General features: G+C 41.1%; 1 protein-coding gene across 2 annotated transcripts in view; it reads right to left on the bottom strand.

The window, feature by feature from the left end:
- Window positions 1–19,922, bottom strand: part of myo5b (myosin VB) — a 38,399-nt gene that overhangs the window by 13,726 nt on the left and 4,751 nt on the right. For both annotated transcript variants that reach the window (XM_061926629.1, XM_061926630.1), the window contains exons 2-9: window positions 1,816–1,926; window positions 1,535–1,706; window positions 1,321–1,465; window positions 1,081–1,237; window positions 533–676; window positions 381–462; window positions 193–300; window positions 17–126 (exon numbers count right to left, since the gene is read on the bottom strand). In XM_061926629.1, coding sequence (XP_061782613.1) covers window positions 17–126; window positions 193–300; window positions 381–462; window positions 533–676; window positions 1,081–1,237; window positions 1,321–1,465; window positions 1,535–1,706; window positions 1,816–1,926 — 1,029 coding nt within the window. The remainder of the gene's footprint in view (window positions 1–16; window positions 127–192; window positions 301–380; window positions 463–532; window positions 677–1,080; window positions 1,238–1,320; window positions 1,466–1,534; window positions 1,707–1,815; window positions 1,927–19,922) is intronic.

Below are 19,922 nucleotides of genomic sequence, written 5' to 3'. Positions count from 1 at the left end.
GTCCCTGTGGACGCACCGAGACATGGCAGGACTCGCCGTCCCTCTCGGAGTAGATCTCGATGTTTCCCAAATGCAGGATGGATGCCAGGACCCTGAAGATGGCGTTCTGAGTAGCGTCTTTGATGCCTGCCCACACACCAAAGACTTAATGCTTATCATTGTGAAAAAAAAGGTGGGGTGTTCATCACCCACCCAGCAGTTTGAAGGCCTGTCTGGTCTTGGTGAGGTCATCTGCGTCGCTCACACCCTCTATGAAGATATTCTCTCCCATTGACGTGTAGGTGAAGTCTTGTGCGCTGGCTGGGCGGTGGCCAAACAGAAGACGGTAGCTGAGACATGCTCAACGTGTTTGAGAGAAATTAAAAAATGTGTCGACTCACTTAGGTTGAGATCTTGCAGCTCGGACAACGAGGCGGAGGCACACAGCTGGTAGAAGATGTGATAATTACGCTCTTCTTCAGCCTGCAAGAAGGTAGGAAAAGCAAGCTCAGACTCATGTGGCACATTTCGTCCTACTGTGATTTACACCCACCTGGAAGACAACCCGTGACTTCTCCAGCAGATATGTGCGCATGTTAGCGCCAATGATGTGGTAGTTTTGACTGAATCCGATCTCAATGTACTTCCCGAAGCGACTGCTGTTGTCGTTCCGCGTGGTCTTGGCGTTCCCGATAGCCTGGTCAAGACAGGAAGTGGATTAAGAGAAATAACTTTCATAAACACAACGTAACACACTTCATGAGTTCCCAAAGTGTCCAAGAACTGTCCTGCACCTAAACTGAATGGCCCACCAAGAAGGGATTTGACTGGACTTCTATAGACTACATCCATTTGTGTGATGAATTTGGAATAGATTGAGCCCACCCCCAACTCTAGACTAGATGTCTTTGAAGTTTTAAGACTGTCTTGGCTGGGATCACCGCCATAAAAGGAACTGGACAAGACCCAGCTCACTTGAATGACTGGACTGGATAGGACTATAGTGTCCTGGGCCAAGTCTGTGACGGAACATGGCTGTACTGGATTCAGCATCATGAGTAGATAGGACTAGTCTTACCCCAATGAGGTGGCTGAACTAACCTCCATGATGGGACTGGAGGCGAGGACTTTCTCCTCCACGTTGCTGTCATTGCTTGAGCCGCCGACTGTGGCAAAGAAGCGCATGGCGTACTTTGCAGAAACCGTCTTCCCTGCTCCAGATTCTCCACTCACGATGATGGATTGGTTCCTCTCGTCTCTAGAACCCCAAAGCAAAAATTTAAACACACGGGACGACCTGTTATGCTTACCATCATGGCTTCCAAGAAGACAGAGTCTGACCTCGCCATCTGCTTGTACGCTTCTTCGGCCACAGCAAAAATGTGCGGGTCCATGTCGCCCATGTTCTGTCCGCTGTAGGCATTGATGACCTCCTCCCCATAGATCTGCAGATCCTCATAAGGGTTGATGGCCACCAGGACAATGCCTGCACACAAAAAGTCAATGCTCAAAAGTGCCCATGTGCAACATGACGTTGGTTTATAGGGAGACTGACCGCAGTATGTGTAGATGTGGTTGGACTCCAGGAAACGCACTCGCAGGTTGTGCAGGACGGCGGGTTCGTGAAGGTAGCTGAGAGCGGTCAAGTCGTTCTCGCCAACTAGAATGTCAGGGTTACGCAGGAATGGAAGAGGATTGCTCTTCGGACCCACAGGATACTCCAAAAGCTGAGAAGGTAGTGGGCTCGTCAACATTACCTAGCTAACTAACTATCAAACAAGAAGACTTTCTACACACAGAGGCTTAACAATGAAAACAAACATGTTGCTTCAATACCGGGCCATCCTCCAGTTTGAGGTAGAGCACCGACTCTCCTTGCTTGTAATCTCTGGTGATCTCCGCAGCCTTCCATATGTGATCCTCGTCCGGGATCCACACCCGCGTGTACTGAAACACATCAACACATGACCCCAACGTCAATGTAGCAATGAGCTGCTGATATCTGATTTGCAATATGGAGCAAAACGCAGCAATGAGCAAGTTATCATCGTAGGAACTAGGAATGCTAACCAGTTAACCAAGGAAACCACCAATGACTTAATACATATTTTGTTAGTTATCGTCAACGACCTATTTTCCCCTGACTAAAATAGAACAATAACAAATTACAACAAACGCACGTTGACAAAAACAATGATGAAATTGATCATTTAGTCAACGAATGAAAACTAAACGAAAATGTTGACAGAGATGAAATCCAATCATATTTAAATACGTCTTTGGGCGGGTGGGACAAGTTAGGAATCCATCCAATCACAGTAGCATGCAGGAGAGGGGCGGGGTAAATCACAGCGAGGATCTAATCAGAACTACTGAGTATGAAAGATATCGTTTGGATTTTCCCCTGGGAAACAAGCAGAGGTGGGTAGTAACGCGCTACATTTACTCCGTTACATCTACTTGAGTAACTTTTGGGATAAATTGTACTTCTAAGAGTAGTTTTAATGCAACTTACTTTTACTTGAGTATATTTATAGAGAAGAAACGCTACTTTTACTCCGCTACTTTTATCTACATTCAGCTCGCTACTCGCTACTAATTTTTATCGATCTGTTAATGCACGCTTTGTTTGTTTTGGTCTGTCAGACAGACCTTCAAAGTGCCTGCGTTACTAGTGACGTTTCACTCCGTTCCACCAATAAAATGCAGTCACTAGTGACATTTGACTCCGTTCCACCAATCAGATGCAGTCACTGGTGACGTTGGACCAATCAAACAGAGCCAGGCGGTCACATGACCTGACTTAAACAAGTTGAAAAACTTATTGGGGTGTTACCATTTAGTGGTCAATTGTACGGAATATGTACTGTACTGTGCAATCTACTAATACAAGTTTCAATCAATCAATCAAAAGTGTGAAGGAAAAAAGACACTTTTTTATTTCAACCGTACATCCCGTCACAAGCCTAAAGACTGACTGCACAGTTCCTGTCTTCACAATAAAAGTGCCGTTCCATCGCGCCTGCGCTTTCAAAATAAGAGTCTCCGAAAGCCAGCGCAAACAAGCTAGCAAGCTACGGAATTTGCCGCCAATGTATTTCTTGTAAAGTGTGTGAAAACGAAAATGGAAGCTGGACAAATAAGATACCAAAAACCAACCACCTTCATGTGGTATTAGACAGAAAGGAGGAACTTTTTTTCTCCTGCATTTGAAAACGTGGACGTTAAGCACTACTGTCTGATTACAATCAATGCAAGTCATCAGAATCAGGTAATACACCAACTTATATTCTTGTCAACATGAAAGAAATGTGTTAAACATGCATGTATATTCATTAAAACACCTTTAACATGTAAACAAAAACGGCAAAATAAATACATATAAATGATATACTGTATATATCAATGTATGTGTGTATATATATATATATATATATATATATATATATATATATATATATATATATATATATATATATATATATATGATATGTGTGTGTATGTTACTCATCAGTTACTCAGTACTCGAATAGTTTTTTCACAACATACTTTTTACTTTTACTCAAGTAAATATTTGGGTGACTACTCATTACTTTTACTTGAGTAATAAATCTCTAAAGTAACAGTACTCTTACTTGAGTACAATTTCTGGCTACTCTACCCACCTCTGGAAACAAGACTGTATCGTAGAAATGTAATGACAAACTAATGATGACCACGGCAAAACTCCCGACGATTAGTATTACCGTTTTTAATTAAAATGATCTAAAAACCAAGATTGATAACTGCACTTTGATGAACTCACAGTGGACTTAATAATGCCAGCTCGCTAGCTTAAATGCTAACATGAAAAGAAGAAACTAAGTAATTCCCCGTTAAAAAACAACATACTTCAATCCAATCTTATATAAACACATTATTGTCTGAGCAAATAAGATATTCAATCAGCATTTTAAGTGGGGTTACCAATTGTTTATTTTACTCCTGTTTGTTTTACGTTGGGTCGATAGGGAGGAATCGCAGCCCTGCTTGACCGTGTACCTCTTGCTTGGTTTACTCGCTCGCCCAGGTAACAGAATTGCTATTGCGACATCCAGTGGACACAATTAGAACAGCAGTTTCTTTAATTAAAAAATGAAGCTTAATTTTACACTTAGCAAACTCATCTCGCGGGCCAGAATGAAACTGTTTGCGGGCCTGTTGCTTAATTTCAACAAAAAATAATAACACACAATAAAGTTAGTGTGAAGTGTACTCATTGAAATGTTCATGGAGAGCAGGTCTTGTTGTGAATCTAGTTTTTGAGATGCTCTGCAATGATAAATAATTAATAAAAGTCCTTTCAAGACAGCTTCGAAGATGCGTTGTCCATTATACTTTGTACTTTAGTTGACACAATTTACTATCATTTTAGTTGACTAAAATGTTGAGAAATTTAGTGAACTATCCATCCATCCATCCATCCATCCATCCATCTTCTTCCGCTTATCCGAGGTCGGGTCGCGGGGGCAGCAGCCTAAGCAGGGAAGCCCAGACTTCCCTCTCCCCAGCCACTTCGTTCAGCTCTTCCTGTGGGACCCCGAGGCGTTCCCAGGCCAGCCGGGAGACATAGTCTTCCCAACGTATCCTGGGTCTTCCCCGCGGCCTCCTACCGGTCGGACGTGCCCTAAACACCTCCCTAGGGAGGCGTTCGGGTGGCATCCTGATCAGATGCCCGAACCACCTCATCTGGCTCCTCTTGATGTGGAGGAGCAGCGGCTTTACTTTGAGCTCCTCCCGGATGGCAGAGCTTCTCACCCTATCTCTAAGGGAGAGCCCCGCCACCCGGCGGAGGAAACTCATTTCGGCCGCTTGTCCTTTCGGTCATAACCCAAAGCTCATGACCATAGGTGAGGATGGGAACGTAGATCGACCGGTAAATTGAGAGCTTTGCCTTCCGGCTCAGCTCCTTCTTCACCACAACGGATCGATACAGCGTCCGCATTACTGAAGACGCCGCACCGATCCGCCTGTCAATCTCACGATCCACTCTTCCCTCACTCGTGAACAAGACTCCGAGGTACTTGAACTCCTCCACTTGGGGCAAGATCTCCTCCCCAACCCGGAGATGGCACTCCACCCTTTTCCGGGCGAGAACCATGGACTCGGACTTGGAGGTGCTGATTCTCATCCCAGTCGCTTCACACTCAGCTGCGAACCGATATTTTTAGTAATTTTTTTACTAAGTTTTAGTTCACTAAAACTTAGTAAATGACCAAAATATGACCTATCTAAAATACATTTTTGTGAAAAACCATGACTAAAACTAAATTAAAAAAACTGCTGTCAAAATGAACACTGCTTACAAGTTCCCCAGCTCACAAGCTTTTTGAAATATGAGCGGTCTCTTGGCAAATTATTATGCTTGAAGTTGCCAGCAAAAACATACGCTCTCTCACTCGCTAGCATTAGCTATTAGCTAGAAAGACAAAACAATGGGTGGGAACAAAGTGTGTGTGAAGGATAGTGTTGATAAAAATGATGACGATCTATACACAAAAAATCTCAGCATTGGATGAACAACTATGAATCCACATTGTCCTTCTGTGGGACACTAATGTCAACAATATCAGCTAAATTATTGAATAGTTAGCAGAATTTGTCACCATCAAACTAGCAAAATCCAAGTAAATGTGGCAATTAGCTATTCAGCAGGACAGAAGGTAAACACTTTACTAGAACTGGCTCCATAGCAGGATATGCTAACATAGTAACAACATCCAATGAAGAAGTGATGTTTTCATGCGTCACACGCGTGTAAGATGGAAAGACCCATGTTTGTGTGGCGGGGAGGGGGTCAGGATTCAGTTGGTTAATGAATTCCCCAACAAAGCATCTGAACAATAGAGAATCTTTGGGTGTGGGGGGAGTTGTCACGCAGGTTTGCGTGAAAGTCGAACACGCCTCGAACAATCAGCAACAGGAGACAGAAAGGACGATGGCATACCTGCCAACTTTTGAAATCAGAAAAACCTAGTAGCCAGGGTCCAGGGGCCGCAGGCCTCGGTAGGTCCAGGACAAAGTCCTGGTGGGGGGTTCAGGTTCGCCCCCCGACGCAAAATGATTGATTGCATTCAGACAGGTTAAAATGTTGCTAAAACCATCACTTTTCTATCAGTCACAGTGACTTTTCAAAACAAGAATATTACAGCAAAAATCATATGGGTTGATTGACATGTTTATTCTGTAAGCTAACTTCAATAGTTTGAAATTATTTTGACAGTTAATGCCAGTTATCCTGTCAACCTTTCACAAGACTTCAATTTGTTAATTGAAAGTATAAACAGTATAAACACTTTTTACAGTAAACAAATGGTAAAACAGTACTAAACAATTCCATTAAAAAAAAAAATTGGTGTCATTATTAACTTTCTGTCCAAGCTTGTATAATCTACTGCCTTGTTCAATTGTAAAAAATATTCTGTGCCTAAAATTCACATTTCTATCACAATTATCATACTGTAAACATGGTAAGCTAACTTCATTAAAATTAATAGTCCTGTCAATAGCATGGAATTACAATTCAAATGTAGTTTTTTTGTAAGCCTTTCAAAAGAATTCAAAATATGAAAAATTAATGAAAATTAATTTAAGCCATCAGACACTTGAAAAGTGGCACATCACATCTCTAATGTAATCATTTGAACTTTTCAACAGAAATAGCACTGCAAAAATATTAAGGACATACTTCTGTATTTTGGTAGTTATGCTGTCAACATTTAACAAGATTTCTTCAACTTGGACTTGAAAGCATAAATAGTATAAACACTTTTAACAGTATAACATTACTAAACAATTCCAATAGATAACATTGGTGTCATTACCTTTTTGTGGCTAAAATCCAAATTTAGCAACGGCATTAGACTTGTGTTTTTTTGTCCCAACGTGGTCTTTTACATCGCTAATTCCTCCGTGTCCGATCGAAAAATCTTGTCTGCACAAGGTGCAATTCGTGTAGTTTTCACCCTTTTTGGAACGGATAATTATTCCCGGATAGGCTTTTGAATATTCTTCACGGAATGACTGCAGTTTTCTTTTCAGTTTAAGACTCGTTTGCGATTTTTCTCCGGCTTATTCCATGATCGTTCGCTCGTTTGGAAACAATGGGCAACAGGTGCCTCGTGCTTGGCAGCGGTGCTATAAATAGCCTCGCGCATGGCATTCGGAATGACTCGATAGGAAGTTACGGGAAGCAGTGTCGATTGTGATTGTTGTTACGCGATTTCGTGAATAAAACTTAAAAAAAATATTTTTTTTTTTAATGAATGAAAAACCGTATTTTTTATCACTGCAACCGTAACCCGGAATAGGTTGATGAAAACCGTACTAATTACGGGAAAACCGGAGTAGTTCGCAGGTATGCGATGGTTAAAATTGTATTTTTACACAGGGGGTACCATATTTATACATTTTCCGTTCATGGACATCTCTGGGCTGGAGTCTACCCCCAAACTGACTGGTAGGCACATGGAGACAAACAGTATAGACTCTTGTCTTTGGACTGAGGGGGTAAAAAAAACCTACTATAGGCCTACACATAGAAAAAGCCTAATCCAGCTAACATGCTAACTTGAGATGCGAAAATCGATTGGCCACCAATTAGTATGGGCCAATTTCATTTAAAAAAAAAAGTATGTGATCGGTTAATGCCTTTCCATGCTGATCACAAAGGCTGATACTTTATTTTTGGTCCTGTGGCTGATGGCTAGCAGCTAATGTGTTTATCCAGACACAGAGCACAATGGAATATAATCCCTTTATTTTGTTAACGAAATTAAGTGCCATCCATAGAGCCACTCCCCTGAGTAAAAAGTCATCACCTCCATTGTGGAAAACAAACTACATTTCTTACACGTATTATTATCACTGGAGGGCTGGAGGACTCACGCTGATTACCGTATTTTCCGCACTATTAGCCGCACCTAAAAACCACAAATTTACTCAAAAGCTGACAGTGCGGCTTATAACCCGGTGCGCTTTATATATGGATTAATATTAAGATTCATTTTCATAAAGTTTAGGTCTCGCAACTACGGTAAACAGCCGCCATCTTTTTTCCCGGTAGAAGAGGAAGCGCTTCTTCTTCTACGCAAGCAACCGCCAAGGTAAGCACCCGCCCCCATAGAAGAGGAAGCGCTTCTTCTTCTACTGTAAGCAACCACCCGCCCCCGTAGAAGAAGAAGAAGCGCGCGGATATTACGTTTCATTTCCTTTGTGTGTTTACATCTGTAAAGACCACAAAATGGCTCCTACTAAGCGACAGGTTTCCGGTTCATGAAAAGACGCAATCTCTCCATCCGCACACGGACTACTATTTCACAGCAACTGCCTAAAGACTTTCAAGAAAAGCTGGCTACTTTCCGTGCATATTGTAAAAACAAGATAGCTGAAAAAAAGATCCGGCCAGAGAACATTATCAACATGGACGAGGTTCCACTGACTTTTGATATTCCTGTGAACCGCACTGTGGATACAACGGGAGCACGTACGGTGAATATTCGCACCACAGGGAATGAGAAGTCATCCTTCACTGTGGTTCTAGCTTGCCATGCTAATGGCCAGAAACTTCCACCTATGGTGATATTCAAAAGGAAGACCTTGCCAAAAGAGACCTTTCCAGCCGGCGTCATCATAAAAGCTAACTCGAAGGGATGGATGGATGAAGAAAAGGTGAGCGAGTGGTTAAGGGAAGTTTACGCGAAGAGGCCGGGTGGCTTTTTTCACGCAGCTCCGTCCATGTTGATATACGACTCCATGCGCGCCCACATCACGCTGGTTTTTAATATATTATTAAAGTTTGACTGACCTATCTGACTGTTTTTTTGACATTCCCTTTAGCGCAGTTAGATGCGGCTTATAACACGGGGCGGCTTATAGGTGGACAAAGTTTTGAAATATGCCGTTCATTGAAGGCGCGGCTTATAACCCAGGGCGGCTTATGGTGCGGAAAATACGGTATGTTACACACAAAGTAAGAGCAAGCAGGAACAGCTTGCCAATGTACTTGTAGTGGTGGGGGCGTGTTCAATGACGCTATCATACAATTTGCATAATCGTTGATGATAGTTTTTAAAAAAAAAAGGCTAAATATGTTGTACATACAATTAAAAACAAAATTGTGTTATTAGTAATTTGTATTAACATACATTTTTTCGTTTATCGTTTGACTCTATTGTCATAATGGTTATTATTGCACAATGTAACACAGGCTGTACACCAGTGGCGGCTGCTGGTCTTTCAAGTAGGGGAAGCTCATTTTCAGCTACTCTAAACATGACTACAGTCTCCTAATAACAGAAAAGATATAAAGATGCTAGATTTTACAGAAAAAAATCGTCAACTTGGGGATTATAAATTGAATCAATCAATCAATCAATGTTTATTTATATAGCCCTAAATCACAAGTGTCTCAAAGGGCTGCACAAGCCACAACGACATCCTCGGTACAAAGTCCACATAAGGGCAAGGAAAAACTCACCCCAGTGGGACGTCGATGTGAATGACTATGAGAAACCTTGGAGAGGACCGCATATGTGGGTAACCCCCCCCTCTAGGGGAGACCGAATGCAATGGATGTCGAGTGGGTCTGACATAATATTGTGAGAGTCCAGTCCATAGTGGATCCAACATAATAGTAAGAGTCCAGTCCATAGTGGGGCCAGCAGGACACCATCCCGAGCGGAGACGGGTCAGCAGCGCAGAGATGTTCCCAGCAGATGCATATCAACATGGAACAATGGAATGAAACTTAAAAAATGCTCTGGCAGTGGTTTGTATTTTAAGATATTCGCTGATTCGCACATAAAGCTGTCTATCAAAAAGGGATTCGGCCTGAGGGAACCCCGGCGTCCAGGCCCGTTCAGGCCGAGCCCACTTTCTATTCGCTTTCAGAGACGCTCGGCGTCTGCAGCCTGCAGTGCGTCAGACTGGAAGTCTCTGCAGAGAGTGGTGAGGACGGCGGAAAAGATCATCAGGACTCCTCTTCCTCCTATCCAGGAGATCGCAAAAAGCCGCTGCCTGACCAGGACTCAGAAAATCTGCAGACTCCTCCCACCCCCACCAAGGACTGTTTTCACCGCTGGACTCTAGAAAGAGGTTCCGCAGCCTCCGTAGCAGAACCTCCGGGTTCTGTAACAGCTTCTTCCCTCAGGCCATAAGACTCTTGAACACATTCAAATAATCCCCTCAATTCCCCCCAAAAATGGATTAACTCGCTGGAATGTGAGGACAATATAACATACATCCATAAACGTGGATGCATATGCAAAAGTGCAATATATTGCATTCCAGAGGCATTCCAGAGGCTGTTCACCTTGGAGACCTGCTGTAATGTAAGTAATCTATTTATTTATATCTGCACCTTACTGCTTTTTTATCCTGCACTACCATGAGCTAATGCAACACAATTTTGTTCTTATCTGGACTGTAAAGTTCAGATTTGAATGACAATAAAAGGAAGTCTAAGTCTAAGTCTAAAAACCTGCTTCACTACACACCGTAGCTCACCGGCGTCACCATTAATGATGCCGTTCCTTAATGTAAACAAATGCCATGGATGGATCTACACCTGACATCCACTGTAATGATATCAAGTACAAGAGTGTATCTAGTCGATACTTCTATGATTACATCAATATTTTTTATTGTCACAAATTCTTTTTTCCTTTTTTAAAAATGAATATGTTTATAAACTCAGGAAATACGTCCCTGGACACATGAGGACTTTGAATATGACCAATGTATGATCCTGTAACTACTTGGTATCGGATCCATACTTAAATGTGTGGTATCATCCAAAACTAATGTAAAGTATCCAAACAACAGAATAATAAGTTATTATTACATTTTAACATAAGTGTAGATAGAACATGTTGAAGCAGAAAATAACCAGATATTAACAGTAAATGAACAAGTGGATTAATAATCAATTTTTACAGTTTGTCCTTTATAATTTTGACAAAATAATAGGTGTATAAATGACACAATATGTTACTGCATACATCAGCAGACAAAATAGGAGTCTTTGTTTGTTTACTTACTACTAAAAGACAAGTTGTCTAGTATGTTCACTATTTTATTTAAGGACTAAATTGCAATAAGAAACATATGTTTCATGTACCATAAGATTTTTTTAGTTAAAATAAAGCCAATAATGCCATTTTTTGTGGTCCCTTTTATTTACAAAAGTATCAAAATACATTTTGGTACCGGTACTAAAATACTGGTATTGGGACAACCCTACGTCATATGCAATCCCCCTATAGCAAGGAAATAAAATGAATAAGTAACATATAAAAGGCGCGGCAGGAGTCTGTAGCAGCCTTAATCACACTCTCGTCATTACTGCTACAAGTAATTAAAACTAACCTTTGCATAGAATAAACCTGTGTGCTGGTAGAGTCACACAAGATAATGTAGTAGAAAATATACAGGTAAAAGCCAGTAAATTAGAATATTTTGAAAAACTTGATTTATTTCAGTAATTGCATTCAAAAGGTGTAACTTGTACATTATATTTATTCATTGCACACAGACTGATGCATTCAAATGTTTATTTCATTTAATTTTGATGATTTGAAGTGGCAACAAATGAAAATCCAAAATTCCGTGTGTCACAAAATTAGAATATTACTTAAGGCTAATACAAAAAAGGGATTTTTAGAAATGTTGGCCAACTGAAAAGTATGAAAATGAAAAATATGAGCATGTACAATACTCAATACTTGGTTGGAGCTCCTTTTGCCTCAATTACTGCGTTAATGCGGCGTGCCGTCTACCAGCAAGTTTTAGAGCACTTCATGCTTCCTGCTGCTGACCTGCTCTATGGAGATGGAGATTTCAAGTTCCAACAGGACTTGGCGCCTGCACACAGCACAAAATCTACCCGTGCCTGGTTTACGGACCATGGTATTTCTGTTCTAAATTGGCCCGCCAACTCCCCTGACCTTAGCCCCATAGAAAATCTGTGGGGTATTGTGAAAAGGAAGATGCAGAATGCCAGACCCAAAAACGCAGAAGAGTTGAAGGCCACTATCAGAGCAACCTGGGCTCTCATAACACCTGAGCAGTGCCAGAAACTCATCGACTCCATGCCACGCCGCATTAACGCAGTAATTGAGGCAAAAGGAGCTCCAACCAAGTATTGAGTATTGTACATGCTCATATTTTTCCATTTTCATACTTTTCAGTTGGCCAACATTTCTAAAAATCCCTTTTTTGTATTAGCCTTAAGTAATATTCTAATTTTGTGACACACGGAATTTTGGATTTTCATTTGTTGCCACTTCAAATCATCAAAATTAAATGAAATAAACATTTGAATGCATCAGTCTGTGTGCAATGAATAAATATAATGTACAAGTTACACCTTTTGAATGCAATTACTGAAATAAATCAAGTTTTTCAAAATATTCTAATTTACTGGCTTTTACCTGTATACTGCTCGTGTCAATGTACTACTGGAGACAACAAATGAATGTTAGTGCATGACACACCCATGGATCGGCACAGCCAAATGATTAAACAGACAAACACAAATATGTATTCATGCTCACTGATTTGGCATGAGAACAAAGATAGGCATGTTAGAAGAGTTATTTCCATCAGGTAATGTCCCAAATCACAGTTACAGGGAGTGATGACATCTTGAGTTGTGGTTGTTAATGGAAATGCTGTTCATGCAAATATACATTTGTATGAGTCTTTTATTCTTTGGCAGTGCTATAACTCCATGGCTCCATATATATTACAGATTCACTGGGCCAATACCGAAACCAATTATTACCGATTTTTGGATAGTAATTTGCAGTAAAAGTTATTTAAACATGAATCGTATATGTGGTAAACAGCGGGACAAGGCTTTAAGGCATTATTTTTGAGGAACCGTTGGACCAGTAGTGACATAATCTTTAACGCGGTGCTAATATTGTGGTTGATTTGGCGCTAAACAACATCAGGGGGATTTCACAAACACCTTTATTTTGGGTGTCTGATTCTGCGGGTCAGAGGAGCGTCAACATTTGCATAGCAAAATATAGGACATTTCCTGGGGAATTGGTGAAATATGGGATTTTTGTACATCATAAAAACTTGCCTTCTTCTCAGTGTTATACAATTTTATAACAGTTTATAGATTCAAAACATTGTAAGGTTTACTCGTGAGGAATATTGCAAACATATAAATAAAATCAACTCTAAGCTCCTTCTTGCAGCTTATAGATGAGACATTTTTCAAGCGGGCTGACATAAGTTCTTCCTGGATGTTACAGAAAGTCAGTGTTTCCCACACATTCATTTATTTGTGGCGGCCCGCCACGAAATAATTACGTCCGCCACAAATGGATTTTTCGGCTTTTGACTCGCTCGACCGCTCATAAAAGCAATGGGACTGTCTGTGAATGTTGCTTGTAGTTACAACTCCGGTGCAGTAGGTGGCGGTAGCCTACTATGCATTGTAACTCCGCCAATAGCACTTAATTCACCTGGTGGGACAGAAGAAGAAGAAGAAGAAGAGGGACGGACAGACGGACGGACGGGATCAAAATACGAGGGTAATATAGGTTATAGGTAGATAGGTTATAGCTGCATCGCTCGCGGCTCGTCATATATTTAACGTTAATCCGCGATTTCACCGAGCGTTTCACGGACGGTGAGCAGCCTGACGCTGCTTCATTAACACCGCCGCTGTTTGACTCGGGGTCCGGGGCAGACGCACGTAGTAACAGTCACCTGTTTTCATACCGACGAGCTAACGTGTCCAGGTTATAACCCTGTTGTCAATAAACACACATGGACTGAAGCTAAATTGTCCACTGTCCACTGCAGCATGTGAATGCAATGAAAAGAATAAAATGTGAGCCAACCAGCTGTTAAAATGTTGTCCAGGTTAATGTTTTGGCCATTAAAGGCCCTTCATTTCAAGATTTCAACTGTGATCGGGCTTTAAACAGGTGGCTGACCTGTTCAGATGGGTGTAACTGCTACTGGTCAAATAATGTGAAATAGCATTTAATTTTACATGTATGCAATGCCATTTAAATGTAATTATAGATAATAATAATAATAATAATAAATACTGTGTAGTGTTGTAAATAGTCAACGGGAAGAATTTTAGTAAGATATAAGCCATGAGCACTACACAGCCAGAAAAAAAAACCTAGGCAGGACAAGTAAAAATATTGGGGCAAGTAGATTTGAGAAGTCGGGCAAGTAGAAAAAAACCTTAACGTTGAACCCTGCATGTGTTGAGCTGCTGACGCTTAAGGTTAGACGGCGCTGTACATAGAGAGCTTCTGCTCGTTAGTAATACATTCTAATGTTGGATGTTCACTCCTTCACACAGATGAGTATAGAAAAATATTTTCAACGGCCGAAAAGGGCTCGACTTGGAGAGGAGGTAGGCCTACAGTCCGGACCACAGATGTGACCTGTTCAGCAGCAGCAGGAGGAGGAGGAGGAGGTTGACTGACTGTGGCAGGACACCTCTGCCTCTGTTTCACTTCATGTTGCTGGTAAATAATATGGTTGTAGTAGTAGGCTAAAGTTAAATTATTTATTATTCACTAATTAAAGGGGCAGAGCTTTAAGAGACATTTTAGCTTGTATATTTTATAAGATATATTTTTTGTAAGAACCACAATTAATAAATATATTTCAGTGAATAACTAATTGTTCAAATCTGTATATAAATATGTACATAAAATGTTGTAATTATATTCCAACTCCGCGTTCTTCTTGGTCATGGCCGCTGCCGCCGCCACCCCCCGACCACACCACCACAAATAGATGCCTGTCCTGTGGGAAACACTGTATAACCATGCCTTGTCTTTTTACTTAATTAATACGTCTCCTATTTGGCAAAATATTTACACAAAAGATTGGATTTTTGGCAGATATACAGTACGGGCCAAAAGTTTGGACACACCTTCTCCTCATTCAATGTGTTTTCTTCATTTTCACGACTATTTACATTGTAAATTGTCACATCAAAACTATGAATGGACACATGTGGAGTTATGTACTTGACAAAAAAAGGTGAAATAAGTGAAAACATGTTTTATATTCCCGTTTCTTCAAAATAGCCACCCTTTGTTCTCATTACTGCTTTGCACACTCTTGGTATTCTCTCGATGAGCTTCAAAAGGTAGTCACCTGAAATGGTTTTCACTTCACAGGTGTGTTTGAAGCTCATCGAGAGAATGCCAAGAGTGTGCAAAGCAGTATTCAGAGCAAAGGGTGGCTCGATTTTCTCAGGTAAAAATACAACCAACTTGAAGCACCACCTGTAGGCTAATCATCACAACATCTACGCAACGGCCACATGAAAAAATAAGTGAGATTGGTGGAATTGATCCATTTGAGCACGTCCGATAGATGAGATTTGAGCAAGAATGTGTCCTGTATCACGGTTGTCAACGGAGTCAGTTTTTATGCAGGCCAAATGTTTCGGAATGCAATGTCGGTAAAGGCTCAAAGACAATTTAACTTCGGGTGAGTGCAAGACCTTGGAATTTTACATCAGAAAGAGAAGACTGTCGTCCTTTCAAACGTACCGTATTTTTCGGACTATAAGTCGCAGTTTTTTTCATAGTTTGGCCGGGGGTGCGACTTATACTCAGGAGCGACTTATGTGTGAAATGATTAACACATTAGCGTAAAATATCAAATAATATTATTGATCTCATTCACGTAAGAGACTTATAAGATTTCATGGGATTTAGCGATTAGGAGTGACAGATTGTTTGGTAAACGTATAGCATGTTCTATATGTTATAGTTATTTGAATGACTCTTACCATAATACGTTACGTTAACATACCAGTTGGTTATTTATGCCTCATTTAATCACTATTCTTTATTTATTTTAAATTGCCTTTCAAATGTCTATTCTTGCTGTTGGCTTTTATCAAATAAATTTCCCCAAAAAATGCGACTTATACTCCAGTGCGACTTATATATGTTTTTTCCCTTCTTTATTATGCATCTTCGGCCGGTGTGACTTATACTCCGGAGCGACTTATACTCCGAAAAATACAGTAAGTCAACTTGTCACTGCGTGGTGTCTCTTGGAGAAATTGGTTTCAAACTAAATGTATTGTGCATTAAGGTTTAAAATATTTAAAGTCTCCTCTGTTATTGATCCGTAAATAGGGGTATTGCTTTTTTCCTCAACTACTGCACGTTGTTCGTACCCCGCAAATAGCTTCGCTTTGCTAACGCTAAGCTATGCCTAGAACACACCAACACGTACCAGGTGATGGCATTAAAAGTCATGTTCGATCGTCTCACGGTTGCTTTCCAGGCTATTTATTAACTCACTCACCCGACTTCCTTGGCTCTGCGTCTTTGCTAAAAATGAGAAAAAACTCACCAAATCCTTTTTTCCGTAAAGCAATCATGACGGAAAATGATGTTGCATGTTTGCACTATGTTTTTGAAAAAAAACAAACTTAAGCACAGAGTCAGGCAGCACGGTGGAACAGGGGTTAGTGCATGTGCCTCACAATACGAAGGTCCTGAGTAGTCCTGAGTTCACGGGATCTTTCTGTGTGGAGTTTGCATGTTCTCCTCGTGACTGCGTGGGTTCCCTCCGGGTACTCCGGCTTCCTCCCACCTCCAAAGACATGCACCTGGGGATAGGTTGATTGGCAACACTAAATTGGCCCTAGTGTGTGAATATGAGTGTGAATGGTGTCTGTCTATCTGTGTTGGCCCTGTGATGAGGTGGCAACTTGTCCAGGGTGTACGCCACCTTCCGCCCAAATGCAGCTGAGATAGGCTCCAGCACCCCCCGCGACCCCAAAAGGGACAAGCGGTAGAAAATGGATGGATGGAAGCACAGAGTCTTGTATTCAGCCATGTAAATGAGCGATTCAGAGTCCAGCAAGACCCACAATGCAATGTGTTTCCATGTCACCTATTATGGTTTGTGTAATTATATGATTGGTTGATGTAGTTTGTGTAACTGTCGGCTGGTTCGTCTTTTGTTATTTTGGTTTGTGTGACTGAAAACTATTTGCCTTTTGTTATTACATTTTCCGCAATTGCAATTTGTTTAATAAATAGTCTTTTGCACTTCCGGGCCACCGTACTGACCAATGACAAAGCGGAGACTAACGTGACCTCAACTGTGAACAATTTGGCATTCTAAAGTCTCACAAAACTCGAAAAGAGAAGACAAGAGGAAGAATATACGTAGGAAGTTACATCCAAAGGCAGTGAGACACTTTTGATACTTTCCAATACTGCCTCACTTCTTTTTACACTTGTATGAATCATCAAACACGGCCTGGACACACTTTGACACTTGAACGGACTAATACTATGATGTCCAGCGTAGGGATGTCCCGATCCGATATTTGGATCGGATCGGCTGCCGATATTCGCCAAAAATTGCGTATCGGCAAGGCATGGGAAAATGCCAGCCAGATCAAAAAAAATCTCCGGTCCGTGTTTTCCAACGCACCGATTTAAATAACACATTCCACTTTTCTGCTGCTCCGTAATTTCTGTTCCGCATTTTCCAGCACACCTTCAACACATCCACAGGTCTGTGAATTCTCACGCAGTTGCTTTTAGCTGCTGGCATTACACGACAGGCTCTTCTCACTCTTTCCTGTGTCTCCCTCTCACAGACAGCGAGCGCACCTTCTTACACGCGTCACATACTGTCACGTCATGCGTCACATACTGTCACGTCATACGTCACATACGTATACGTCCTCCCCGAGCAGAGAGGTAGCAGCATGGTTAACGTTAGCTGTGATGCTAGCGCAGCCGTGCGAGCAACGCTCCCTCTAAGGTGCTCGCCTGTGCAATTGTGCACTGTTTAAGCGTCCTCTGCGCATAGCAAATCTATGCCACGCACAAAATCAAATAAAAAAATAAGCGCATAACAATTTTCGACACACGGACACGACAGAGAAAACAGTTTTCGTCATCATTGTTCAAATATTGTGACGTCTGTCGAGACGCTTATCTCCATTCGGTGCCACACGTCCACACCATCAAAATGCAGAGGCAAAAATTTCCACATAGACACCGTATGAAAAAATTAGTGATTTTTTTAGTTGTGATTTCCTTCTCTGCATCAAAGTTTAAAAGTAGCATATATTAATGCAGTATGAAGAAGAATGTTTTAATGTAGACATGCAAGCCTTGAAAGAAAATGTTGAAAATCAAGACTACATTTCCTGCAAATGGGTGCATTTCTACCCTATATTTTAACTTTAGATTTATTCTCAGATCAAACTCTTTTGGCTGTCTTTTTGACACTTACATCAGGTGCTCCCATCCACACCCTGGATTATAAATAATGTAAATAATTCAATGTGATTATCTTGTGTGATGACTGTATTATGATGATAGTATATATCTGATGGTATATATCTGTATCATGAATCAATTTAAGTGGACCCCGACTTAAACAAGTTGAAAAACTTATTGGGGTGTTACCATTTAGTGGTCAATTGTACGGAATATGTACTTCACTGTGCAACCTACTAATAAAAGTCTCAATCAATCAATCAAAACACATAGAATCATCATACTGCTGTGATTATATGCATCAAGTGTTCATTCAAGGCTAAGGCAAAATATCGAGATATATATTGTGTATCGCAATATGGCCTTAAAATATCGCAATATTAAAAAAAGGCCATATCGCCCAGCCCTAGTTCAATGATGCCATTTCTGTTTGTCATGTATAATTTTGTCTATTTTGTGTTTATCCTTGAATAAACAGGTCAGTTTCTTGTTACCAACCATTGTGTATTATTCAAACTCCCCTAATTCAGCTGGCTAGTTGTTTTCAAGAGTACTAAAACCCTTTTCAACATGATTCTGACAACTAAGTAGGCTAAATAACATTAAACTTTAATACATGCTCGGATAGGCCAGTATCGGTATCGGATCGGAAATGCAAAAACAATATCGGTATCGGATCGGAAGTGCAAAAACCTGGATCGAGACATCCCTAGTCCAGCGAGGGGACACAACGATCACTTAATGATAATACCCAACCACACAACAAGAACATAACACACACACACACACACACACACACACCATACTTGCCAACCCTCCCGATTTTCCCGGGAGAGTCCCGAATTTCAGTGCCCCTCCCGAAAATCTCCCGGGGCCACCATTCTCACAAATTTCTCCCGATTTCCACCCGGACAACAATATTGCTGAACCATCCTTCACTGGGCGCCGTTTCCGGCCGGACAATAATAACGGTTACACCTGGAAGTCGAGCGCGGCAATCAGAACAGAAGACGAAGCAGAAGAGGAGACATGGCGGCGACGAGCAAGAAGAAGTAGTATGCTTGCAAGTTCCAAAATGATTGGAAAAAAAGAATTTCAGTTCATCCAGGACAGCTCGAAGGGGAAGGAGTATGCTGCCTGCACATTTTGTAGATCAGACTTCTCTATTGAACACGGTGGCCGAACGGACATAGTCATTCATGAACGGTCAGGGAAGCACAAGGCCGGTCACAGCCCAGTATTATGGACCACCTTGCTAAATGGAGACCCGAGGGTGTAACTTATTCTCATTTGCGGATGTTTTCAACAAATCCGTGAAGGATATTATTCCCGGATTCAGAGATCGCTCGCCAGTACACAAATGGCAGAACAAAGGCTACTCAAATAGTGAAAGGTGAGTGTTATGTTTTTTTAAGTAAGCAGCATTCTTAACTTGTGTAATGTTCATATTGTTGTTACTCAGCCAGCATTTTGTGGCTTTTAATGCCTCACAATCAAACACTTTTATGTTAAAATACTGAACAGATGTTTACCTTATCCCAATAAACATCTGTTCAGTATTTTAACATAAAAGTGTTTGATTGTGAGGCATTAAAAGCCACAAAATGCAAGGGGTCCATCAGACCCACAAACGCTGGCTGA

This window comes from Nerophis lumbriciformis, linkage group LG32 (assembly GCF_033978685.3).
Source record: "Nerophis lumbriciformis linkage group LG32, RoL_Nlum_v2.1, whole genome shotgun sequence".
NCBI lineage: Eukaryota > Metazoa > Chordata > Actinopteri > Syngnathiformes > Syngnathidae > Nerophis > Nerophis lumbriciformis.
This window is presented reverse-complemented; position numbering and strand designations above follow the sequence as displayed.